Below are 23,091 nucleotides of genomic sequence, written 5' to 3' on the forward strand. Positions count from 1 at the left end.
AGAACTCGGTCGTTGAGCGCGAGTCCTCCGATAGCAGCAGCCCAGCCGCTACATGGTCTGCCGCATCTTCATTTACCTCCCCAGATGGAGTATGGTGGAATCCTACCGACGGGACTTCTCGATGGGCAACAACGATCCGGCTCTCAGCCCGCCGGGTATCAATGATCAATTCATGTCCTGTTGTTTATATGTGTGCCTGAGAAGGCCTGTGATGGAACGCTACTGTAGAGGTTACTATAATCCCTTTTACTTCATCATCATCACCCGCTTATTGAACGCATATATCTTTTCGCATTCATTGTCGATTATTCGACATCACACAAATAGTCGATGCATGATCAATATTGACCCCTCCATAAGGATTGCGTTGATTATTAGTTGGAGTGTGTGCCGTTGGTCGTCTGTGATTATTTCGTTCAGGGCATGTTCGATGCTGAAGTAAACCGTGCTTCTGTTCACGTTATCCTTAGTTGAGGAGCATCCAAGACTTTTGAGTACTTGTACATTCCTATCAAGACTCCCTTGTGAGAGTCCGGTTGATGTTTTCGGGCCGAGAGCCTTCGCTATCTTGACCTCTTCCTAGCGTTGCGACTGCCTCAGTTGTACATGGAGTTATGGCGTCATTATTACGCATTGACACAACGCGAATGAGGGAGAAACTCGCGGCGATTGATCCGGCTAACCGCTTAACCCGATTCAGAGCTGGCAACTTCCTATTTCGTCGCAACAAAACGTTCGCAGCTCAAGAACAGTCGCGCTGAAAGTCTTATGCTACGGTTCGACCCGTTGTTACGGTATCATTGCATCGTGACACTTTCAAGCGCGTTGAAACTGCATGTTGCGCACAAGTTATTATCAAGCGACTGGACACAGGGCCAATAACCCAATCGTCAATCGACCCAAGAACATATCCATCTACATATTTTTGAAAGCTATCGCAATGAGCATCTTTAATGTCTATGTGATATGCTGGTCCAACAGGGGATCGTACTTCATGGTGACCGTGCCGTAATCATATCAGAGGTCTTTGACAAGGATGTTTTTTTTCAACATTTCTTACGACCATCATTCGTACTAACGAATTCGCGAGAATGAACTGATTAGGAGATCTTCCAGCGTCCTGGAACATCACGAGGCTCTTTCGTTGAATCTCAAGCTTATCACTCTGGTACAACCCAACAAATAAAAATCTTTCCAACCAGTAGCACAACCGCTTAACAGTAAATGGCATGCATCTAACAGGCTATAGGATGTCCATTTCTGGACACTGCTTGGACCTCGACTTCTTCACCAACTCACTCAGTTGCCCCTGTATCTTCTCAAGTCGATTCTCCAGTGAAGCCTGAACCCGGAAAATGCTCCATTCGACTGAGAAATTTCAAGCGCGCGCTCACCTTGCGTTTTCGGCTGGCTTCCAGCAGTTCGTGTTTCCTCGACAATCCAGATTTCACTTGATCCAGTTCTGCCGTTGATTTCTTCTGGGACTGTTCAGCTTTGCTCAGAGCAGCTATCTCCACGTTTAGCCGGGACGCTGCATCGCGCACCTGAGAAATCATCAGAGCATGGCATGGCACTCCACGAGTCTACTTCATTGGATTTCTCCTCCTGACTTTTGCGCTGCTGTCTTAGAGCTTCTGCCGCGATGCCCATTTGCCTCTTCAACGGTACAAACTGCTCTTCCAGTTTGCTTTTCTCGGTCTTCACTTTGTCGTAGTCGCTCTTGAGGTTCGTTACGTTCAGTGTCTACAACGAAGTGGATAAATCATGTTCTATCCACTCAATGAGCTAAGGCCATAAAGGGAAGCCTATCGTACCACAGATCGGAGCAACGCCTCGTCCTTCTTCTGGTCCTTGTTTATCACCTCAAAGGAAGACTTCAGAGCTTTCACCGCTGACTCTACAGCCGCCCTCCTAAATGTACAGTTCAATACGCCACAGTGCCTTGTCACTTACCTCTTTTGAAGCTGTTGCTGTCGCACCTTGGCATGCTCGTAACGCTCTGACACATCCTGGAGTTTACTTCGACTATCGGTGGTCGTCTCATGAGCTCTCTCCAGCTTTTCCGAGAAGACAGCTTGTTGCTCAGTCAAGTGGTCATAAGTAGAAGTCTGAGATTCGTAAATTCGGTCATTCCACTGCCAATACAAGTTTCCGCCGATGACTCACATCATTTTTCTCTGCCTTTTTGGTGATATCATTTCTCTTCTGGAGTTCAGCCAGAATTTTAGCCGCAGTCTTTGACTGATCTACAGCTTTACTCAATTTAGCCTTGAGAGCATCGCGATCCTTTTGAGCGTAGTTGACTTCGTTTACGAGATCCTGATTACCCACAGTCACTTGTCTAGTTTGTTCATATTGTCACCTTGACTCGATTCTCGATCATTCCCACTGTGCTATTCGCCCTGTAAAGTGCCAAGTCGACCTGAATGTGGAAGAGATTACTCTCATGTTAAAGTTGAGCGTGGCGAACCTCAGTGTCCAGTTTCTCAATGAGCTCTTCTGACATTTTAACGGCAACTTCTTTAGACGGATTTTTCATGAACTTTCTCAGTTCGGATTGATCCGGGGTATTTCGAGCTCCTGATATAGAGATATGAACGTGACCGCGAAATGCAAGTCGTACTTGTGTGTCTAAAGCGGTTCGCTTGCATAAACGATGGACTGGTTTCATCATCTTGTTCGCTTTCAGTTGACCTGGTCACAACTCTTCGGACCTCCAATAGCAAGAAAATATGTACAACCAACAGCTAAAGCTAACCGTATAAACAGTAGCAGAATTTCTAGTGTGATATATCAGTTAAAATCGGACGAAAAAACATCTACGGTGATTTACTTTGCAACATCAGGCGTAAGTAGACTCTTAGCATGAGCCACCTCCCTTCTGGCCTGCTCCATCAGCCTGTCCGCCTCTGATGACGAGGAGTTGGTCATGGTCTGTCGTTGGGCATCGAGACTGCACAGTAGCAGATTGTGTGTGAATGGCCGTACTGCTGACTCACATTTTCCGAGCTTGCGTGAGTCGGAGAATATCACTGGTTTTCGCATTGTATCTAAACCCGTACCGCTCCACCCACAGTTTTATGTATAGGCATATCACTCTTGTTTAGCTGCCTCTAACTGTTGCTGCGCTAAAGTAAGCCTCTCCTCAGCTTGCTTCAAGTCGCGTGACTTAATCTCTGTCGCAATCCGCCCAAGTGTTGCTACAGAATTTCCATTTCCCATCAAAATCACACTGCTCTCCCTTACTGTTCTTCAACACGGCAGAGTCCACCTGCCTGTCCAGCTCGTCCAGTTGTCGTTTGCTGCTCTCGATTTTCGACTGGTATTGGGAGCTGATTATGCATGTGTGCAGTGACAGCTTGACACGCAGTGAAAAGTACGTGTAACCGTCCAACTCGCTGCGTTTTTCTTTGAGTTCCTTTTCCTCTACTACTGCATGTTGATGTAATTCTGAAGCGTCCTGTACTTCCTTTTCCTGATCGAAGTTCCCCATATACTGAATACCGCAACTATGTCCTTACGAGCTGTTTTAATGCGGCTTCGTGAGCCTTGAGACTATTCGTGGTGACAGCCAAAGCCTTTTCGCGTTCGTCAAGCATTTGACGTGCTTTCTGTGAGGTCCTACAACAGCGGTTTCATTCAGCGATCGTTGGCCGTCGATCTCACTCAGTTTTCGACTCGATGTTATCACGAATCATCTTCTGCTTTGCCCTAGCATCTTGCAGCATACTTCCAATATGAGCACTTTCTGAAGCGACCACCTGTAAGAAATCACAACCACTGGACTTCGGCTGCCAATTCACGGTTGTAATATTCAGGATGTTTTACCTTGAGCTTGTCCTCTATATTAGCCACGAAGCTTTTCAGATCTCCCAGACGCCCTTTTCTGTCCTCTAACACGCCCTGAATAACAGTGTTGGAGAATATGGTCGCTTTCCTCAGCTGAGCTCAGGAGTTCTCTCACTTTCTATGGACGTATACATACGAATTTGGGCGAGAACGTACAGAAACTAACAAGAATTTTCCAACAGAATTCACATATTTTTCCCCACAGTGTTGAGTAGTATCATATTTTCTCAACCCCTGTTCGCGTGCTACCGTTGATTTTTGCAGAGCAGCTTCCTTAGTCGCCAGAGTTGCCTCAGCAGTCTTGACATCCGCCTTCTGCAAAGCAAAGATCCCTACAAGTAATGAATTTCGGGATTTTCTCACCGCAGTGTGAACTCTGGACATCTTGCCCTCAAGCTCGTCGCTGAGCTGCCTGAAAACAAGGGCAATCTTCTGTCGGATTATAAATCTTTTGTTAATATTACACGTTTTACTACTTTATATTAGTACACAATGATATATAATATAAATATGATCATTAATGCCATAATATCAATATATAATAAATTATAAATTATATACTGGTTGTTCATACTCCGAACACTAGTTGTACACGAGCCAGTCTGAATCTCTGATTGACGCCATGAAACACTACCGCAACGCGCTCACATTCACTACGACTTAGTGATACACGTCGATTAAGTTCGCCTCACCCCATTTTATCTTGCAGTTCGTTCTCTCCATCTGAATACTGTACCATCTCCTCTTCTGTTGACTTCACGCTGAGCTCCATATTCCTAACATTCTGCTGAGCCGCAAGAGCTTCTTGATATCTGCTAGTGTGAATAGGACAATACACGTTAGGAAGAGGGAGAGTCGTACATAGTAGAACAGTCGAAGTTAAGGCTCGATGGTGCTTTAGTTGTAATAGAGGGTGTGCTCAGGGTTTTCAAAGCGAAAACAGAGGGAAGCAAGGCCCATATGAGCGGCCGCCACATAGTATGTACAAAGAGATTGATGAGTAATAGCTAACGAGGAAGAAGTCAAATTCGCAGCGATCGGCATTCCAATGCGACTTGTTATTGCGCAGTCACAATCGCGCGCGCCCATGTAATCGATTTTGTTGAAAATTCTCAACGTGAAGATGCGCAAACCTGGGGAACTGGTTGTGGACGATAACATGTCGTGGATCTTGTCGCGCTGTCGGGTTTCGGAACAGCTTGTTACACTCAGGTCTTTGCTTTTGACGTTTTTCTCTATTGAGAATGGCTGCCATCAGGAAGCCTGTGGTATTGGTAACGGGGGGAAGAGGGTTGGTGGGCAGAGCCATTCAGGATGAGGTAGTCATGACTCGAGCAGTCCGAGACTTTCATGTTCGATATCATTTTTACGTGAAGTTTTGGTGAAAAACGCGATATTCGCGGTGATATGCAGTAGTCGTGAAATATATTTTCCACTAGTGTTTTTCATATCAGTAGTGTGGTGAAACTCCAGTAACGTGTGGCTATACTCCAATGAGCCATTCTGGCGAGTGCGGTCGTGAGAAGACAATCACAGCCGAGGCATTTATACTAGGCTGTAGGTTGCCGCTCTTGATGCCTCCTACCCCGGTGGAAACGCAGAGTGGCACTTCGTCCACTCGGGAGATGCCGACCTTCGAGACCCCGAGGCTACGGCAGCTCTCTTCGACAGGTATATGTGGATGTTCTCTATTAACGACTAAGGAGCTTCTTTTAGAGTAAAGCCAAGTCATCTCGTCCACTTAGCGGCCCGTGTCGGAGGTCTCTTTGCTAACATGCAGGACAACCTCGGTTTTTTCGAGGACAATCTCAAGCTTAATAGTAACGTACTTAGTAATGCTGCCCGTGTTGGGGTAAGTGACAGCATGGGAACTCACCCTTTATCAACTAAGCGGCTGTGTACGCGAATCGGTTCATTGATACAGCAACCATAATCTTGCTTGAAATTCATCAAGTAGTCAGAGTGCTCGTCACTAAGTTCATACTATATATTTGACTTATCGCGAATAGAGAATGTGCCTTCCTATATTCAAGTCTGTCTACAGTACTTCTCACGGCAGGTTAAAAACGCCATATTCTGTTTGAGCACTTGTGTGTTCCCAGCTGATGCTAAATTGCCTATTACGGAAGAGGACCTGCATAAGGGTAGCTATCGGTCTTTACTACTCTTCTTATTATCTAACCCTAGGGCCACCGCACTTTTCGAATGAGGGATATGCATATAGCAAACGTATGATGGAATGCCAAGTTCGATACTATCGGAAAGCGTAAGGCTACCGTGGAATTTATTCCTCTGAGGAGGAAACCGTTTTTCATCAGATACAACTTGCCCAACTGGCTGTGTGTGGTCCCGACTAATATCTACGGACCATATGACAACTTCCACTTGGTAAATTCTCATGTCATACCGGCGTTGATCAGGAAGTGCTACGACGCAAAGAAAAACGGCGAGGTAAAAATTATGTGTATACCCTACTATAGGAGTTGGACGCTTTCAGGCATTCGTCGTGTTGGGCACTGGCAAGCCTCTACGTCAGTTCATATACTCAAAGGATATGGCAGTGAGTTTCGAAAGCCGCGTGCTTCTCATATGCGCCCTCTCTCTTCAGAGGATCATCATTCATCTGCTCTTCAAACCGCCACGCACGGGAGATGTAGATTCTAGGGTGGGCCCTGCGGTAGACATAGTTTCGTAATATTCCTGCGATTCGACAACCAACAGTTTTCTGTGATTCGTGTTCATATAGGTACATCTGTTGTGGTGATGAAGACTCTGAGGACGGTGAGCTAAGCATAGCCGATGTGGCCAGGGGCATCGCCAAGGCCATGGACTTCCGCGGGAAAATAAAAGTAGTCTACAGTACATCGAGAGCGCCTTAAATGAAGTGTGCTATTGTTTATAACTTTCAAAATTAAACGAACTCCCCATGGAGAAATAGAACTTGGCGAGCGCTTTTCGATGGTGTCTTTGAATTTCAGATCTGCTTCATAATGCTTAGTGCCATATCGCGTTGATTTACCACAAAGAAATCGGCTTTGAACTTTTTTTGCGCGGAATTTTCAGCAATTTTGCATAACTCGGTTGTGTATAGCTCGGCAGACCCAAGGCATATTTGGAGTTCAAAGATACCACTGGAAAACGCTCGCCAAGATTTTTATATGAGCTGTTTCTCAGTGGGAATTTCGTTGAATTCTGCAATTTTCTGTGGGGCGCTCTGTATGTCGGTGACAATAAGGGGAATTTGAGGGGAATGCTGTTGGTTTTTGAACATTTCTACCCGAACTCGTATGTAAAGTCCTATAACTTGTGAGGAAACTCCTGAGCTTAGTTGAGGGAAGCGATCATATGTTCTTCCAACACTAGTCTCGGCAGCATATGCGATGATCGTGGATTTTCTTATCAGTTGGATGCTACCCAGAGTGATGGGATCTACCGTAAAACTGCAAGTAACAGACGGCTGAGAAGTGAAGTATTGCCGAGTGGTTACGAGTTCACTCCTTTTGAGGAGGGCATCGCGGAAACCTGCCAGTGGTTTATTAAGAATCACGAGGAGGCCCGAGTATGAGTGGAGACAATTCCTCGATGGGAAAATACAGTTGTTGATGCACATTTTAGTGGTATTGTGTTGTGAACAGTAGAGATGGATAAGAAGTGAACTGCTACAGGGTAGAGCCATTTTGCTGTGACACTGTTTGCATTCGCAGCGGAGGTGGTCCTGAGGGTAGCATATTTAGCCAGGACTAGACAATACTCGTCGAACAGAGGAGCGATAGCGATGCTGAGTAAACTAAGTGCTATATAGAGTTATTAACTCTGTGTGAGTGATAAAGGGAAAACCTTGTCAATGTTTATACGACATGCTCCATACGGTTTGGTTCGCTGAGTCATAAGCGACTGTTGAGTTCGGACAGTTGGACAACGTCAATGTGGCAGCGAGGTCTATAATCCTACACGAATAGCATGCGCAGAGTATGCCGTACTACAGAGCGCCCTCCTGCTCTAGCTGATGCTAACGGGTTGCCGGATTGACAACGGAACAATTCGAAGGAACTTTCGAAACGACACTTTCTCAGTCAGCATCTACGACCAAGTCGGAATCCACCCGACGGTCGGCATCATCTCCAATCACGACTTCACTGACCTTACCAATCTCAATAAACGCATCGTTACTGTTGGTATCCACGACATCATCAAGATCGTCGTTGAACTGTAGGTAGCCATCGAGAGCCCACCTCTCATTTCGACTGAGTTCTTCCGACTGAGTAATTTTGGGAGTATCCCTTATCCGTATGCGCTTGGCCGATTTCGTCATTTTCGGACGGTCTACTTTCACACGTTTCCGCACTTGCCCTTCCTTTCGGACGTTGGAAGGCATCATCATCAAATACTGCCTTCTAGTGTGAGAGTAGGCGATTTGAATAGGCAACATAGAACCGTCATCCAGTGGACCGACCTCCCGGAACGATTTGCAAATAGCTCTATCGCAGGGGAAGGGCTTTAATAGTATAGCGCAGCGCCCTGAAGGGTAATAAGGCATCACGTATTCGACCTCATGGCCAACAGTATTCTCCACGGCAGTCTTCACTGTCTTGGAAACGTCATCGATCCAAGATGAACCAGGAGAGCAGGTAGGGATGGGGGAAAGGAGCATAACACCACCACAGGCGTCTCGGGGGCTGTTGGGCCACTTGAATGGGGGTAGACCAGATGCTCGGGGACGGACAAACTCCTCGGATGAGAGCTCAACGTATTGAGAGGTAGCACAGACCTTCTCTAAAGCGGGCATGACCTCATCCTTAGCTGCTTGGTGGCGACGTAGTAGTGGGAAAGTGAGTAAAGTTGTGACAGGGAGACCTTCAGGACCTGCCATAGAACAGGGTCCACACGAGGTCTATGAGTACACGAAACCGAGACAATGCACTCCAGCTGAGCGGTTGGAAAACAGTAGCCAGGGTAATGTATTGTGAACACCCCAGTACTACTTTTCAGAAGCCCTCTTAAATAGACGTCCCGCCGCAAATTCTCATCAGAGAAGTAGAAATTCACCTGCCTGTCGACCTTGGACGTTGGGGTCTCGAAGGTCATGCAGGGATATCGAAAGCTTCAACCTCATCCGCAGTGTTGGAATATACGTCTGCTTTCCTCAGCTGAATTCAGGAGTTTTCTCACTAATTGTAGAATTTATGGTAGAGAATTTCCCTGAAATTTGCTCAGAATTTTCTCATTGTCACCATCACATTTGCATATTTTCACACTGCTCATCCGAGTCTTGAAAATTTCACAGCTTGCGAATTTTACGGTATTGGAGGCCGTTTCCTCTGAGGAAGCAAGAATGCTCCTCGTCCACTACTGAGCAGGGAACATCATCTTGACGAGTTTATTGCTACTTAAAGTTGGTCATCCATTGGAACCGTCAAAAAGTTAATTTTCGAAAATTGCGAAACATTCCACGGTCTTGAGCGAAGCGACGCGAAATGTTGCGCAAGTCGAATTATCGTATCTACTACTACCTTTAAGGTCTTCTTTTTTCCTGAATGCCTAATAGTCACCGCGGTCGGAGGCCAGAGGGCCCGGATGTGGTCACTCTGCCTCCCACTGGCGTCCTCTCCCCAGATCTCAGGGCAAGCGGAACTCATCATGTAGGCCTATTCGGAATGGGAATCTTATGTTCACTCATGCAAGATTCGGATGAGGTCGGAATCAACCATCGCTTCTCAGGGTTCAGGATGCTTCACTCGCTGCCATTTTCACTTCGCCAATGATGCAGTTGAGGTTGGTGACACGGTCCGGGTTGTCGGTGGTCACCCGTCCCTGGGCAGCTGGGACTATAAAAAAGGTCCTTGCTCGTCCCCCTTCGCAAGTCTACGGCTCATCCTATTCAGGCCTGCCTCTGTGTATTCGGCAAGCCCTTTATCCGTGCTGGTTCACGGTCGAGCCGGCCATGTTGCCGCTGATGCGTGTGACCGAGTATGCTTACGTCACAGTGGGCCCCAGTGGGAACCTCAAGTCATGGGAGAGGACTGATGCTGACCAAAGGGTCATTCGACAGGTCGTGCGGAGGTAGTCCTATTGGAGTTCGTTGAATCAATTTTCCAGGTTATACCGAGTGGTATGGAAATGACCATTGAGGACGATGATGGTCTTTATCGCTACCTGTTGACGAGGGGCGCCGCAGCAAGGGTAGGGAGGTGTAGGTCTGCTGGATGACTTCCTTCTTTAGCTGCAACAAGCTGACACTACCACGGCATCTGGTTCCAGTGGGGGAGCGGTAGACTCAGCAAGCCTTGAGTCCGGGGCTGCCGGCAGGGACCCCTCTAGTGGCGAGCTGCATATCCCCCTACGACCGTCAGGACCCTCACAAGAGTCTCTCCCGAGGGTGAGGGCGACAGGCGTTGCTGAGGAGCTGATTATCCGCTATAGGTCCGATCGGCATTTTTTGACGCTTCTATTACGCTTACGCCTGAGGACTGCGTCGTTTTCGTCAGCATCCAGCTGCCAGTGCTGGTCTGTAGAAAGTAGTAGTGCTACTGTTAGAATTTTCTATGCATACCGTAAATTATATACTTCAGGGCCGGAGGAGGCTTCGAGGTGTATCCGAGTAGATATGTGTCGATGTCTACTCTACACGCTGTTAAGAACGAGCTCAACCCAAAGCGATCACTATTCGTCGGCTGGCCCGGCTTGGACTACCTATCCAAAGAAGGTGAGCTGGTTGGCTTCGTGGGTTGTCGTTACTATACGGTGGAGGGTAGATGTACCCTTAGAGAAATGAGTGGTATTGAATTTCTGTTCAGAACAAGATGAAGTTCGTCGAGTGCTGAAGCCGTATGACTGCATACCTGTATTTTCTAGCGATCCGGAGCAGAAACGTAGAGGTAGTAGAAGTAGTAGGGGGCTTGTGGAAACCAGTTTCATACGATTCCGTTTGAGCTGGAGGGTCTTCCTACAGGGTGTCCGAGAAAAATGTGTTTTTTTTTGAAAAAAAATTGTGCAAATTGAATATTCAGAAAAATCTCATACCATTCGGAAGCTCTGGTGAAGAGCTTTCAGATGGTGTCAGAGTTGTTGGAAGACTCGCGAGCAATTTAACTTCTCGTGGTGTGGTATGGGATTTTTCTTAATCTCCCACTTGCACAAAAAGTTATTCGAAAAGGCACATATTTCAGAAAAATGTGCTTTTTCGAATAACTTTTTGTGAAAATTTTTTTCTTGGGACACTCTTTATGATGGAGCCGGAGCTGCAATACATGATCGCTTTCCTCAGCTGAGCTCGGAAGTTTTCTGACTAATCATAGGAGCTCATATACGAATTAGGATAGAAGTATACAGGAACCAGCAAGAATTCCCAAAATTTCCTCAGAATTTTCATGTTGTCACCAACACATGTGGTTGACCATGTGCAATTTTTACCGCACTGGATGGAGCTGTGCTCAGGTCCGCAGCCGGCCCGGCATGGCTTTGAGGAGTTCCTCGATTTCTGTCAAACTTTCCTGTGGCCAACAGTGAACGACCAAGTGCCGTTGGTGCACAACTCTGAGGACCTCATGACATTCGATGTGAAGTTGTGGGATAAGTAGGCATGGCAGCAGGGTAATCAGAGAGGGTACGGTGGCTGCATGGGAAGGTACCGGAACGCGAACCAGCGGTATGTGGATGTGCTGTTGAATGCGGATCTCTTCCCGACGCTGGCCGATAATGGAGAGTAGTAGAGGGGGGGGGTTCGCTTCGCCCGGGGATGCGTAGTGTAGTTGGCTGCATTTGGCCGGCCCCGTGGCCTTGTGGGTTCTGCGATGAGGAGAAGGATAGAAGCGTGGTTGGGTCTCCATTAAATGATAGGCGCATGAGTATCATATACAATGGAGTTTCACTCGTTTTACGTGGAGTGGCGTAATACTCCATGTAAAAAATGCTAGATATTCGTCGTATGTAGTGACTTGAAAAATAGGTTTTTTCATATCACGGGTGCAACTCCAGTATATCGTCGCTCGTCGCATAATACAACTGATGTGTTCGCAACCACCGTATGTATTCCAGATACGTCTATTGGGTTAACGACTATCACCTGTTATTGGTGCCTATGTTGTTGAGGAAGGGCCTCCGTAAGAGTCAGAGAGGCTGGGCCTCGCCGCCTTTGAGCCCCTCACAGCTCTCGCCTAGTGGCAAGTCGCCAGCTAAGAAGCCTACGGTGGGGAGGGCGGAGATCTTGCAATCTTGCGTCATCTTGGATTTCCTCTAGATTGGTCTGTTTCTTCACACTCCGTTCCCGACCTCTGAAATCTTCTTGACGCTACCGGTACGGACGCAAGTGATGCAGTCCTTGTTGGCCGCTGATTTGGTGGGCTTCCAGTTTTTCGATTACGCGAGGTAGTTGAGGGGCGCACCTGGGCGGTTAATGATGCGCGAGATTATCGGCATTCAGTGGAAGATCTATATGCTCGCTCTCATCGGCATTGACATAAACATTCGGGTCGAAGTGTATAGGAGTCGTGAAGAATTTATCAAAAAATTACCTCAGAATTTTGATATTGTCACCAACATATGTGGTTGACCATGTGAATGTTTTCCCACTCAGTGACGATGGGTGATTAGTGTGCTTCAGTGAGTAGGATTTGTTCTGCCCGACGATGCAGTGTTGGAATATATGTTTGCTTTCCTCAGCTGAGCTTGGGAATTATAGGAGTTTACAGTAAATCAATAAGAATTTTCTCCCAGAATTTTCATATTGTCACCAACATATGTAGTTGACCATGTGCATGTTTTCCCACACTGGTCGAGCTAATACGACTTTCCGGTCCAGCGTCTTGATTCGTGGCATGAATATCACTCTTGGTTGGAGTTGACCGATGAAGGGCTCCTTATTTTAGGCATTTCCTCACAGTAGTGAAGAAGCTTGTGGGTTTGGATATGTCGTATAGGCTGTCGGACGGGTACCTCGCATTAGACGTGCCCTACAGCTTCGTATCGGGCGCACCGGCCTCGAGTGCCTCCTCTCAGCAGAGGCATCAGGTAGGTCGTCGTGTTGTAGGCAGGAGTCGTCTCAATGGGGCGGGCAGGTGTTGGTGACGGTCGGCCACGCCTCGACACAGTTCGAGCTCATTGCTGCCCAAATGCGGGCCCCAGAGGTCCTTAGGCGTATCAAGGAACTTAAGACTAGATTCGCTGGGAAGACTATTATATGTAAGATGCTCCAGGTGGGCACAGGGAAAGAATGAGGTTATGCTTAGGTGGCGTAGACAGGCTGGGGAGGCTTTCTGGCATCCTCTTGAAGCTGAGGACTTTCCGTCAGTTCCTCAAGGTGTATCCAGCGTATAGGAATAAAGTCGTGCTTGTGCAGCTGGCAGTGTCGAGGACCACGACTACTCATACTAGTCCGGAAAACAGAATCACACTGGCGAAAAGAGTAGGGCGGAGCGAAGTTTTTTCCCCAAATTTCTATTGTAGCGGGTTGCGAAATTTTCCTGGTATCGGACGAGACTGTGTTTTCATGTCCGTAGATATCAGCTTTGGCAAAGGAGATCAACGACAGTATGGGTCCTCACGTATTCTTCTATGCGGGTGATATCGAGACGGAGGATAGGCTGGCGACTATGGCGGTATCGGATCTGTTGCTGGATACTAGTCTTAAGGATGGACTCAACTTGACGCCTTTTGAGTGAGACGGAATTTCGTGGCGCAGTGACGATTTTGTTTGCACATTCCTCGAGTCAGATACCTTTCGGCTCGCTATGCGATGTCCCTGAATGTTGACGAAGATCCTAGTGCGTCGCCAAGCTGCGTCCTTGGCCATCAGGGCGCGTTGCTGGGCCGCGTGGTGTGTTCGGAGTTCTCGGGATGCAGCCAAGTATTGACAGGCAGTCTCAGAGTGAACCCATGGGACACAGAAAAAGTCCTCAATATGCTAGACGAGAGCCTCAGTCTACCTTTACAGGAGTTGACTACTCGGTGAGGCTCGCTCCTACTACTGTACTGCTCTACTATTTCTGCTTGTACTTGTGGCTGCAGATTCGCGAGGGACATTTCGTATGTTACGAGTCATAGCCTGTTGAGATGGGCGCAGGGGATCATCAACGACTTGGCACGGTGTCGGGCTCACTATGTATCGAGAATGTCTAACCCTGATGCTGATAAGGAGGTGTGTGGGCTTGGCGTAGTAGTAGAGGCTTCTGCTTTCGCATATTACCTTCGGCTGAAATGTGGCAACTCAGTTGGTGCCATCGTAGGTCGCTTGGGGAGTTAAGGGCAGCTGCGAAGTTCTAGCGCAAATCGATGACCATAACTTTTTTAAACTCGATGTCCCTCGGATTGTAAGGGACTATAGTAAAGCCAAGAGGAGGATATTCTTCCTCGATAATGAGGGTACACTGGCACCGGACCTCAGGAGGATGTTCAGACACTCTGAACCAGAGGTCAATCGGGAGGTAGTAGTAGTAGTAGTAGTACTGGTGGTCATCTCGGGTATGCGACAGTCCAATTTATTCAGTCGAATGTGCTGATGTCGCACGGCAATCCGCCCTCGGCAGCAGTGTTGGACTCCTTGTCGAAGCTGTGCAGTGATCCGAGGAACACTGTCGTGATTCTGAGCGGCAGGGAGAAGTCGTTGCTACAGGTGAGCTACTGGTGGTGGCTGGACACATCTCGAAGGTCGCTTTAGGACTGGTTTGGTTCTGTGCGTAATATTGGTCTAGCGGCTGAGCATGGCTACTACTGGAAGCTTCCTCCCAATACTATGAAGAGGCATGTGGGGAAACTGGGCGAGGAGGTAATGAGGAGGGGCCAGTTTTAGGAGTATCGCTATATGGCACTCTGATGGGGATGATTCACCCGCGAGTTTGGTAGTAGGAGAAATTCTCAATTGAATGACAGTTGTTCTCGGGAGGTTGAGATACAGTACAGGTGCCGATTTTTGTGCTTTAGGCCAACGTCGCCTCCCCAGTGGGTCCTGACGGATGGGCGTGTCTATTGCCCGAGGCATCGGAGGCTGACGCGAAGAAGGCAGAATGGAAGGCGCTTGCGGGGGAACTCATGCGGCAGTAGGACGGCAGTGCCTCGCTAGGGAGGAGCTGGAGGCGGTTCTTTCTCGTTGTGTAGGTACGTATCCAGGACGCAAAACTCGTTTGTGGAAAACAAAGGCTCCGCATTGGTATGGCAGTTCAGGGACACTGATCCTGATTTTGGTCTACATCAGGCAAGTGCTTCGCTCCGCCTTTTTGGGCTCATCGCCTGCGTCTTTTTTTCAGGCTAAAAATTTATACTCATCTTTAGAGGAGTACCTGAAGGGGTATGATGTTGAGGTCACTATGGGGAAGGGCTATGTAGAGGTGGGTCGGGGCGTGAGGAAGGGGGAGGGGTGACTGTGGTGTGGTCAGGCGAAGTTGAGAGGGGTCAACAAGGGGCTGGCAGTACAGACTATATTGGCGAAGTTGGCCACTGCTGGAAATGACCAGTCACCAGACTTCGTGATGTGTATTGGTGATGACCGTAGCGATGAGTAAGGCGAACAGTTTGCATACTCGGTAAATAGTAAATGTGAGCAAGGTACATGTTCGAAGCACTGAATTCGATGTCGGTGTCGTTGACGGCTCATCCGGACTCATTGGATCACGCACAATTCGTCCCTGGTGTTGGTATAGTCCGCTCAAGTGGGGTGGAACGAGAGTTGTCTTCGGAGGAAGAGGAAGAGGAAGCTGAGGCTCCACAACGGACTAAGGTGCAACTCATTTATTATTATAGTGGCGGTGGACAAGTTGCCTTAGAGCACTCCGGCTACGGGTGTCCAGCCCTCAGCTGAGAACACCTTTACTCAGCGTATGTGGATGCGGTATTCGTCTCGAGCGTCTCGGCCGAGTCATACGTCGGACCCTTCCTCGAGAGTAGTGGGTGCTGCGAGAGTGACGAGGAAAAAGAAGAAGTCGCCTAGCAGGCAGGTAAGGTCTAGTTCTGTCCTTGGGCTGGCTTCCTCTCTATGGGCTGACGGCCCTGTTAGTTCCTTTGGGTGTGACCACTCCTCGCAACAGTTGAAATGGTCACGACCATTCGTATTGCATGTGCAAGGGTTCTGTTTCCTGAGAGCTAGTGGGATGGATTTTATGCAGAAGTCTGTGCTGGAACTTCGAACTAAACGATGCACAATTCTCAGCGTCGTTGCTCTTCCACGTTTTAGTCAAAGAATAAAGAAGTGTATTGCAAATACACTGTCACAGTGGGCCGGAAGCCGGGCTCACAAGCGCATTACTACGTTCACGATGTGCACTCGGTGACGGACCTGCTGGGTAGACTGGCTGATGAGACTTTGTACCCTCGGCAGGAGGCTAGTGAGGTCAATGCCGATAGCCCTGCTTCGCCACAAAGGTGCGCCACTTGTACTGTTGTTGGGTCTGATCTTGTATTGACAGATTCGCTGTCCACAACTCTCAAACGGTACCGGCGGGAAATAGTGCACAGTTCGTCCAGAAACCGCACGTGCTTGAGGAAGCCCCCATTATGGAAGGGCCCGAAGATGAGCCTTCAAGTGAGGGGGTTGGTCATGTGATGCGTTCACTGGGTCTTTAAGGTCCATCGCGTCCTCCTATTTGGGAAATTAAGTTCCCCAATGCTGACTCCTCGGACTCCCTTAATGACGGCGCGCCATAATGTTGCGAGTCGTTGGGCGGTTATTGATTTCTTATATCGTGTCGTACCATTCAGGAGCTGAGCTTCCAGAGCTTGCTGTAGTACTATTTCCATCGTTTTTGCTGCTTGCGAGGATGACCCACAAGTTTATATCCTCCCTTGTGTGTAGTTCAGTCAATAACTAGTCGAAAGAATAAGAAGAACAAAATTCGACGATCGGAGGAGTTACATCAACCGGCTGTTGACCTCCTGTTGCAGTGCATGATAGTGAGGCTGATTGATTGTAAATAGCTAATCCAATAATCAGCCCCAGAAGTGATTACAGCGCACTGGTACCTCCCTCTATATAAAGTGAATTGGAGGTTCTCATGTCAGCCCATCATTCGGCAGCCTCCTCGGAGCTATCAAACACCCCGTTCCTGGTGAGTACTCACATCGCGCGTCGACAGTTGAAGAGTTCTTCCCAAGTCCCTTTGCGGAATAGCTGTAATTATTTACCAGAATTATAGTCCGTAATGGATACGCCGACAAACATGTGGTTCTGTATCTGTGGTGAATTTGATTCAGCACAAATTAGAGTAGGGCAACCGAGGGGAGCTGAGGGACCGAGGTAATATCGTACTTGAATAATACGCCGTATTGTTCTGACCGAGTAGCTCGGTGTTCAACACCGGATGTTGCGGTTCTGTCGTGCGCAGCCATCTTTTGTCAGAGCACCTGTCCGCTGCCGAAATTTCAGTCCGAGCTCATCTCGGCATCCCATTATTGCTGACTCAATGCCTTTGGTTATACCCCTGCCTAAGAGAGGGGTGGACTGTGCGCAGGATATCAGACTATGGAGGTCCATTTATGGAGCAAGGTCAATGACGACTAAGACCGTTGTGTAGAGGGGGGAGACAGTTGGATTAATCTAACTTGCAAGAATTATTTCCCAATCGATGTAAAATAAATAAGTTTAAACTGAAACAATACACTTATTACCAAAAATAGTATGTAATGATCCTAAAGGATACCATTATCTCTGTAAGTATTTTATTAACTGTACAGGTTTTTAAAATAGTCTCTGATATATTTCCTAAAAATAATTTCCACTCAGTTGAGCGTCACAAAGAGCGCTAGATTAGTCGAGCGCTCGCCGGGACGCTAGAACTTCTCACTTGGAGAGGCCCAGTTGCTGGAAGTCAGCACCTGATGGGATACGTAAGAGGCTTCTCCCGCCCACTTGCACCCTCTAGAGGTGTAGGGGCCTTTATAGCATCGTCAGTTCTGTCATAATGTATTTGGTTTTAGACCAAAGCTCGAACTATGACTTACATTTTCGACGATGATGTAAAAGGCGCCATCGGGAAAACCAACAGCACCAGAGGGTCAACTCTCAGGTGTGTTTAGTCACAAATAGTGCGGATTATGGTTTTCTCCATGGCAACCACCCAAACCACTATACCTCTACACAACAGGATATCAGGAGGAATTGAAGGGTTTTCCGCGCGCAGATGCAATCACAATTTCACCTTTGCAATCGCGTGCAATTTTGACCCGAAGCCAAATTCACGATTGAGATTGTGAAAAAAATCGACCAGATAGGCGAGAGCCGGAGCAACCGCGCAGTATCCGCCGAAGGTGGATAAGAAAAATCGGTGGTTCCTCTGCCATATAGGTCTCTACGCGTCATCGTCGCATGTTGGTGGCCGGGGTTCTCTCGGTGGCACCGGGAGAACCCGCTGCACATGCTGCATGTACGAACTTAATGATGTATGAACTAGTGTTTACCGGTCATAGCTGCACGAGACTGTGGTGTACGAATCTGCAATGTACTAAACACGAATGCATGATTTACTAAATCATACATTCGTCAGACATTCACTAAATCAATGATTCAGCAATGATTCAGCAATGTATTGATTTGCGCTGAACTGACTGACACTGTACGTGGTAAAACGGTACGAAACGAGGCTGTACGATATGATGCTGTGCTGAGTAAAGGAAGATGATTCAGTAGTGACACTACTGTAGTGTACGAATCAAAGGTGTATTATCTGCAATTGTATGAATTGCAACTATATGATCCTCACCGACTTCAGAAACTCTTTGGAAATTTCGAACCCCTTGGGAATTTGCAGAAATTTTTGAAAATCTTCTGCGGGAATTTCATGCGCTAAGGGCCAGGGCCAACTCTAGATTTTAGGGGAACGTAGTATTTGATGAACCTTGGAGCTGATAACTTGACGATACTGCTGCCGAGGTTTAGAGACATCGACGACCCCTGCAGCTCACCGGTGTGGCGCGCATCGTTCGCGGCCTCCTTGTCAAGGGGTTTGAGACGTCGGCAGCAAACCTGTGAGCACGAAGATCCGCTTGCAAATATGCGCGCGACGATTTATTCGGTGATAAAGGTGGACCGCTCTGATGGATCTCCATAAAGTTGCTTGCCGCTTCGGCGACAAGAAGTTCTCATCGAGAACGGTGACGCGACGAGTAAGGCATTCAGTGTGGTCTCGGAGGCTGACACGTCCACTTGTCAATGGACAATTGATGGTTGCAAACTGCTACTAGGATTTGCGCGGAATACTATGTGCTGGGTGAACTGTATATCCTCTCATCCATTGGTCTGTCGCTTGTAAGTCAACAACGACATAGCTAGTATAGGTTACAACTTGTAACCTATACTATACTACCTATACACGGCGCTATCGCCAGATTGGCGACTATGTACGACAACGAGATGTCTACCAGCAGCTCAATTTTCTCCCGGCAATTCAGTATCAGTGGTTGCCTATTGGATTTGCCAGACTTTCCTTCTTAGCAAAAGAATGAATGTACGATAGTAGCGTAGCGAACCGAGTCGAGAATAGAAGGCTGTGTCACACAGCCTGTGTGCAATAAAAGGAGAATTGAACCGATCCGAGGGCTATATTGATGAGCTCCGTCTGGCACCGTAAGCTTACCTGATGGAATGGAGAACGTTCAAAGTACGTAGTCGGTGACGACGTCAGTAGCGGTCTACAATGGGTGATCCGATCGCCCATTGTAGACCGCTACTGATGGTGGTGGGCCACCACGAGTCTCGAGCTTTTCCGGACCACCACTGGTGGTGTCAACTCCGTCGTCGTTCCTAAGTCTCCTGTGGTGCCGATAGTAAGCTGTGTCCAAATCCACGTTCACCTCAAGATCGAGTGCGACTTCACGAGCAGCTTGGCACAGTTCATCCCATTGGCATTTCATTGCGAGTCCTTTCTCATTGAGACCGTCGAGAATCGAGACTTCACGAGAGAAAGTGACAGACTTCTCCTGGAATTCGAGGCTAGCATTATTGATGTCATCAATTTGATGAAGGTAAATAGTCTGTACCAAAACTGTCATGGGTATGCTCTCGAAAGTGCAGAGATACTCGAGCGCGCTTGTTGCAGTGCTCAATGCGGAGTCCCCGGCCAGCACTCTTCGCTCCAACAGAGCCTCGAGAGCACGGACGATAGCCGCGTAGTTAACCAACAAATGTTCAACCGACGCAATACGAGCGCTCCTCCGAGTATTGCTAACCGAGTGGAGTGCAGATACTCCGAATTCCTTCAGCACAGTCCAGCGACCCGGGCTCGAAGCGAAAAAGGTATGAAGATTATTAACATACGAGAAAAAGACATCACCGCATGATATGCTTCCCACGCAATCATTAACCAGGTTGTGCAGCGCACGGACTCAATAGAGCGAGCTTTTGAACTCGCTCAACCATCACGCGATCTCCGTTATGCCGACCACTCATCACTGCCGCATTATCATAGGATTGTGACAGTCCTATGTGGACAGTCCACATAGCTTTTCAAGTGGGAGTTCCAAATCCTCCAAGAAGCGGAATAATTGACCTGTGAGTCCCTGGGCCGACTTGTCGTGAGCGGTGCCAAAGTGGACGAGCCGTTCCTTCACATAAAGACTGTGGGTTTGTCCAACACATAGCGAATGATGAGGACCGTCTGTTCAACATGTGCACGGTCCGGAGTCGAATCCACAATAATGCTATAGAAGTCAGCCTTCCTCCTCTCATCCAGAATTCCTTGGAGAACTTTATTCGAGACCACCTCGATCAGCTCCTTCTGGATCTTCCACGACAAGTGGGCTGCCAGCCTGGCAGCCCACCTGGCAGTGCCAGGCAATCGTCGAACTATGATAGTAGTTCGACTGAGCCCAAGAAGTTCCCGTTGTTCGCTTCACCAATACGCTCTTCGGAGCCACGAAATGCAAGACTACGAGTAGCCAAGAAGAGAGTGATTGCCAAGAGACGTCAGAAAATTTAGACCATTAGCGATCTCGGGCTGGTAAAATTTAGACCATTCTTGACCCCTTTAGCGATCTCCCGCTGGATAACCTCCTCCACCACTGAATCAATACGAGGCTGCTTCTCTTCTTCATTCAAGAAGCTCTTCCAATCCAAGTAGCTCGTCATGTGGGCGACGCTCTTTTCATGACCGTATATGTCCCGAAGTATGTTTGCTCCACACAGCGATGCCATCTTTAGAAGCAATCTTTCCATCAGCAGACGTGGACCTCCCGAGGAGAAGACAGGGGTAGCAACATATACCACGAGGTTGGGAATTGTAGATTATCCAATCGCGTTTCCCTTTAAGACCTCCGGCTTCATACGATGTCAGATCATCTGACTCAGATGAGATGGGAACATTTCAACCACTGGGAATTCAGGACAGGATCTGATACGCATCACCAGGGCAGTTCTCCATTTCCGAGGCATTTCTACGGGCCATGTCCACGTGTCGGGAAGGGGAACCTTTAAGAATCACCTTCTTCGACTAACAGCTATGCAATGAGACTCACTGGTAAGACGTCACTTTCACCCATTTCGTTCTTCTCTTGACTTTTGTCCGGACTGGCTTCTCCATCTTCTCTCTTTTCGCCTTTGTTCTCAAGTGAGCAAATTCCCTCTAAGGCAGTACATTTTTTCTCAGAATCAACAACCTCAGCCCTTGTGTCACTTGACAACTGTTTGAACATTGCCTACCAAGCAAGAGTTTAAACAGCTTGATTATACCTCAACTCTTTGCGTTCAGTTTAGTACCTCAGCGGCGAGACGCTGCTTCTTCACCTCATGCTCTCTCAGCTTGGCGACTTTGCGTTTTGGGCCCCACTCAAATACTTGCGATTTTCGGACATTGGGTATGTTCCAAAAAGACCTGGTTTCAGATGAAGCTCAAGGGATTCCCATAACGAATCTCCTGATGGGAGTTGTGCTGCTCTCTTCTCGAGGGAAAGCTTCAAGCAGCATATGCGTCATTTCCGCAGAGTTCATATGAGTTGTCGTATGAAGCACTGCCCAGCCTTCCGGAATCCGGATGACCCCTGATGAGTCATCAGTGATGACCGAGGCCGACAACTCGAGCAACGATCGGACAGTATCAACATTCCCATAACACACCTAAGGGACGATACACGGTGTTGACGAGCGAGCGGCGTTGCTGCCGGCTACCGCTGTTGTGAGAAGTGTCGTTTCCGGTCCGTCCGAGTGTTCATAATCTACAGTACTATGGGAGAGCGCCTCCAGCGAGCGGCCGAACCATGTCCGACTCTCCGAGCACACATGCAGTTATAATCGCATCGCCTAGAGTCTCTTTCGACCACAGAGGGGCAGCTCCCCTCGAGCCACTTCGACAGGGGGTCTATATTGGACGCGGCGACCGATGAGGTGATGATGGCGTTGCTCATTGGATCAGATGACACGGAAGACATGCGCGTCTGCACTTCCTTCCCATGCCGATGGTGATATGTTGAAGATGAGCAGGTCGTCGGCTACGAAATCTCAAGGACAGTTCCTAATTCCACTTCCACGGTCTTATGCAGACGGGAAGCAAGGACAGGATCAGCAACATAACGGGACAGAATTGTGCACGCGTACACATGCCATACCACATTTTCTTGAACATCCTTGGAATTCCACAAACGCACACTGTGTAATATGTGATTTAGTGGGAGCTTCGCATATGTTCGTGTGGCATGAACGCAGTAGCGTGTGTAGAAATCGCCTGTAGTGTAGCATAGTGATTATAGAGTGTGGTAACCACGTGAGAGGTCCCAGTCTTGTAGAGCTGTAGTAGGCCCCCCTTCGGCAACCCCGACCCCGCGAGGCAGCGCCTTGGCGATTCCCAACAGAAAGGCTAATCTCTGAGGTAGTTGCGAAATGGAAGGACGGAAACAGTCGGAGACTCCCTAAGTTGGCCCGCCGGTGATGTCACTGTTGACTCCTGTGCTGGGCCAAGCTCCCGGCCTGACTGCGGTAGTCGGCCCTTTTATAACGATGATAGAAGTGCTCACTAACTGAATGCTGACAAGTTAGAAACCAGGTGAATGCACACAAGTTCCATGTCGTTGTTGAGCCGCTCGAGTAGTTCATCTTGAAGATCTTCCTATTAGGAACAGTTGAGAAGTTCCTAACTAAGTGTATCCCTGCACTGCAGGAATGCACTGGGCTGCAGGAGTACTCGACTGCCAGTCGAGTACTCTTGGCAGGGGGAGTTCAGTCATGAGTCTCTTTGGTGGGCATCTGAAACTACTTGTTACGTTATGGATCTCAAGTATATGTATACGACGTTAGGAAGGCTCAGTACGAGATCGAGCATGAAGTTGATGTTATGA

General features: G+C 48.1%; 7 protein-coding genes across 7 annotated transcripts; 3 read left to right on the forward strand and 4 right to left on the reverse strand.

Moving 5' to 3' along the window:
* Positions 1-1,243: 1,243 nt before the first annotated feature.
* Pmar_PMAR021051 (phoshoprotein 300, putative) lies at positions 1,244-2,539 on the reverse strand (the record flags this gene model as incomplete). The annotated part of the gene is made up of 8 exons (XM_002784611.1): positions 1,244-1,342; positions 1,395-1,544; positions 1,588-1,743; positions 1,815-1,911; positions 1,954-2,108; positions 2,167-2,319; positions 2,363-2,422; positions 2,471-2,539. 8 exons carry the CDS (start codon positions 2,537-2,539, stop codon positions 1,244-1,246), a joined length of 939 nt encoding a protein of 312 aa, XP_002784657.1.
* A 290-nt stretch (positions 2,540-2,829) lies between these two features.
* Pmar_PMAR021052 (liver stage antigen-1, putative) lies at positions 2,830-4,621 on the reverse strand (the record flags this gene model as incomplete). Its single annotated transcript, XM_002784612.1, has 10 exons — positions 2,830-2,953; positions 3,000-3,050; positions 3,098-3,200; positions 3,247-3,496; positions 3,522-3,621; positions 3,667-3,761; positions 3,829-3,903; positions 4,099-4,164; positions 4,213-4,261; positions 4,542-4,621. The coding sequence occupies 10 exons, from the start codon at positions 4,619-4,621 to the stop codon at positions 2,830-2,832; spliced, it is 993 nt and encodes a 330-aa protein (XP_002784658.1).
* A 472-nt stretch (positions 4,622-5,093) lies between these two features.
* Pmar_PMAR021053 (Nodulation protein nolK, putative) lies at positions 5,094-7,414 on the forward strand (the record flags this gene model as incomplete). The annotated part of the gene is made up of 9 exons (XM_002784613.1): positions 5,094-5,168; positions 5,411-5,520; positions 5,566-5,701; positions 5,909-5,993; positions 6,037-6,115; positions 6,168-6,300; positions 6,347-6,540; positions 6,596-6,698; positions 7,253-7,414. The coding sequence occupies 9 exons, from the start codon at positions 5,094-5,096 to the stop codon at positions 7,412-7,414; spliced, it is 1,077 nt and encodes a 358-aa protein (XP_002784659.1).
* A 504-nt stretch (positions 7,415-7,918) lies between these two features.
* Pmar_PMAR021054 (hypothetical protein) lies at positions 7,919-8,934 on the reverse strand (the record flags this gene model as incomplete). The annotated part of the gene is made up of 2 exons (XM_002784614.1): positions 7,919-8,712; positions 8,832-8,934. The coding sequence occupies 2 exons, from the start codon at positions 8,932-8,934 to the stop codon at positions 7,919-7,921; spliced, it is 897 nt and encodes a 298-aa protein (XP_002784660.1).
* Positions 8,935-9,383: 449 nt separating this feature from the next.
* Positions 9,384-16,479, forward strand: Pmar_PMAR021055 (trehalose-6-phosphate synthase, putative; the record flags this gene model as incomplete). Its single annotated transcript, XM_002784615.1, has 29 exons — positions 9,384-9,488; positions 9,568-9,685; positions 9,732-9,886; positions 9,946-10,029; positions 10,070-10,225; positions 10,270-10,364; positions 10,419-10,552; positions 10,644-10,724; positions 11,284-11,422; positions 11,884-12,034; positions 12,086-12,213; positions 12,714-12,855; positions 12,879-13,026; positions 13,074-13,249; positions 13,344-13,501; positions 13,621-13,791; positions 13,852-13,981; positions 14,070-14,267; positions 14,330-14,455; positions 14,501-14,608; positions 14,764-14,879; positions 14,938-15,038; positions 15,112-15,167; positions 15,216-15,337; positions 15,385-15,556; positions 15,603-15,773; positions 16,010-16,197; positions 16,242-16,357; positions 16,400-16,479. 29 exons carry the CDS (start codon positions 9,384-9,386, stop codon positions 16,477-16,479), a joined length of 3,825 nt encoding a protein of 1,274 aa, XP_002784661.1.
* A 2,979-nt stretch (positions 16,480-19,458) lies between these two features.
* Pmar_PMAR021056 (hypothetical protein) lies at positions 19,459-19,818 on the reverse strand (the record flags this gene model as incomplete). The annotated part of the gene is made up of 1 exon (XM_002784616.1): positions 19,459-19,818. One exon carries the CDS (start codon positions 19,816-19,818, stop codon positions 19,459-19,461), a length of 360 nt encoding a protein of 119 aa, XP_002784662.1.
* Positions 19,819-20,432: 614 nt separating this feature from the next.
* On the forward strand, positions 20,433-20,885 carry Pmar_PMAR021057 (hypothetical protein; the record flags this gene model as incomplete). The annotated part of the gene is made up of 2 exons (XM_002784617.1): positions 20,433-20,730; positions 20,797-20,885. The coding sequence occupies 2 exons, from the start codon at positions 20,433-20,435 to the stop codon at positions 20,883-20,885; spliced, it is 387 nt and encodes a 128-aa protein (XP_002784663.1).
* Between the last annotated feature and the right edge of the window lie 2,206 nt (positions 20,886-23,091).

This window comes from Perkinsus marinus (genome assembly GCF_000006405.1).
Source record: "Perkinsus marinus ATCC 50983 genomic scaffold scf_1104296934700, whole genome shotgun sequence".
NCBI lineage: Eukaryota > Perkinsozoa > Perkinsida > Perkinsidae > Perkinsus > Perkinsus marinus.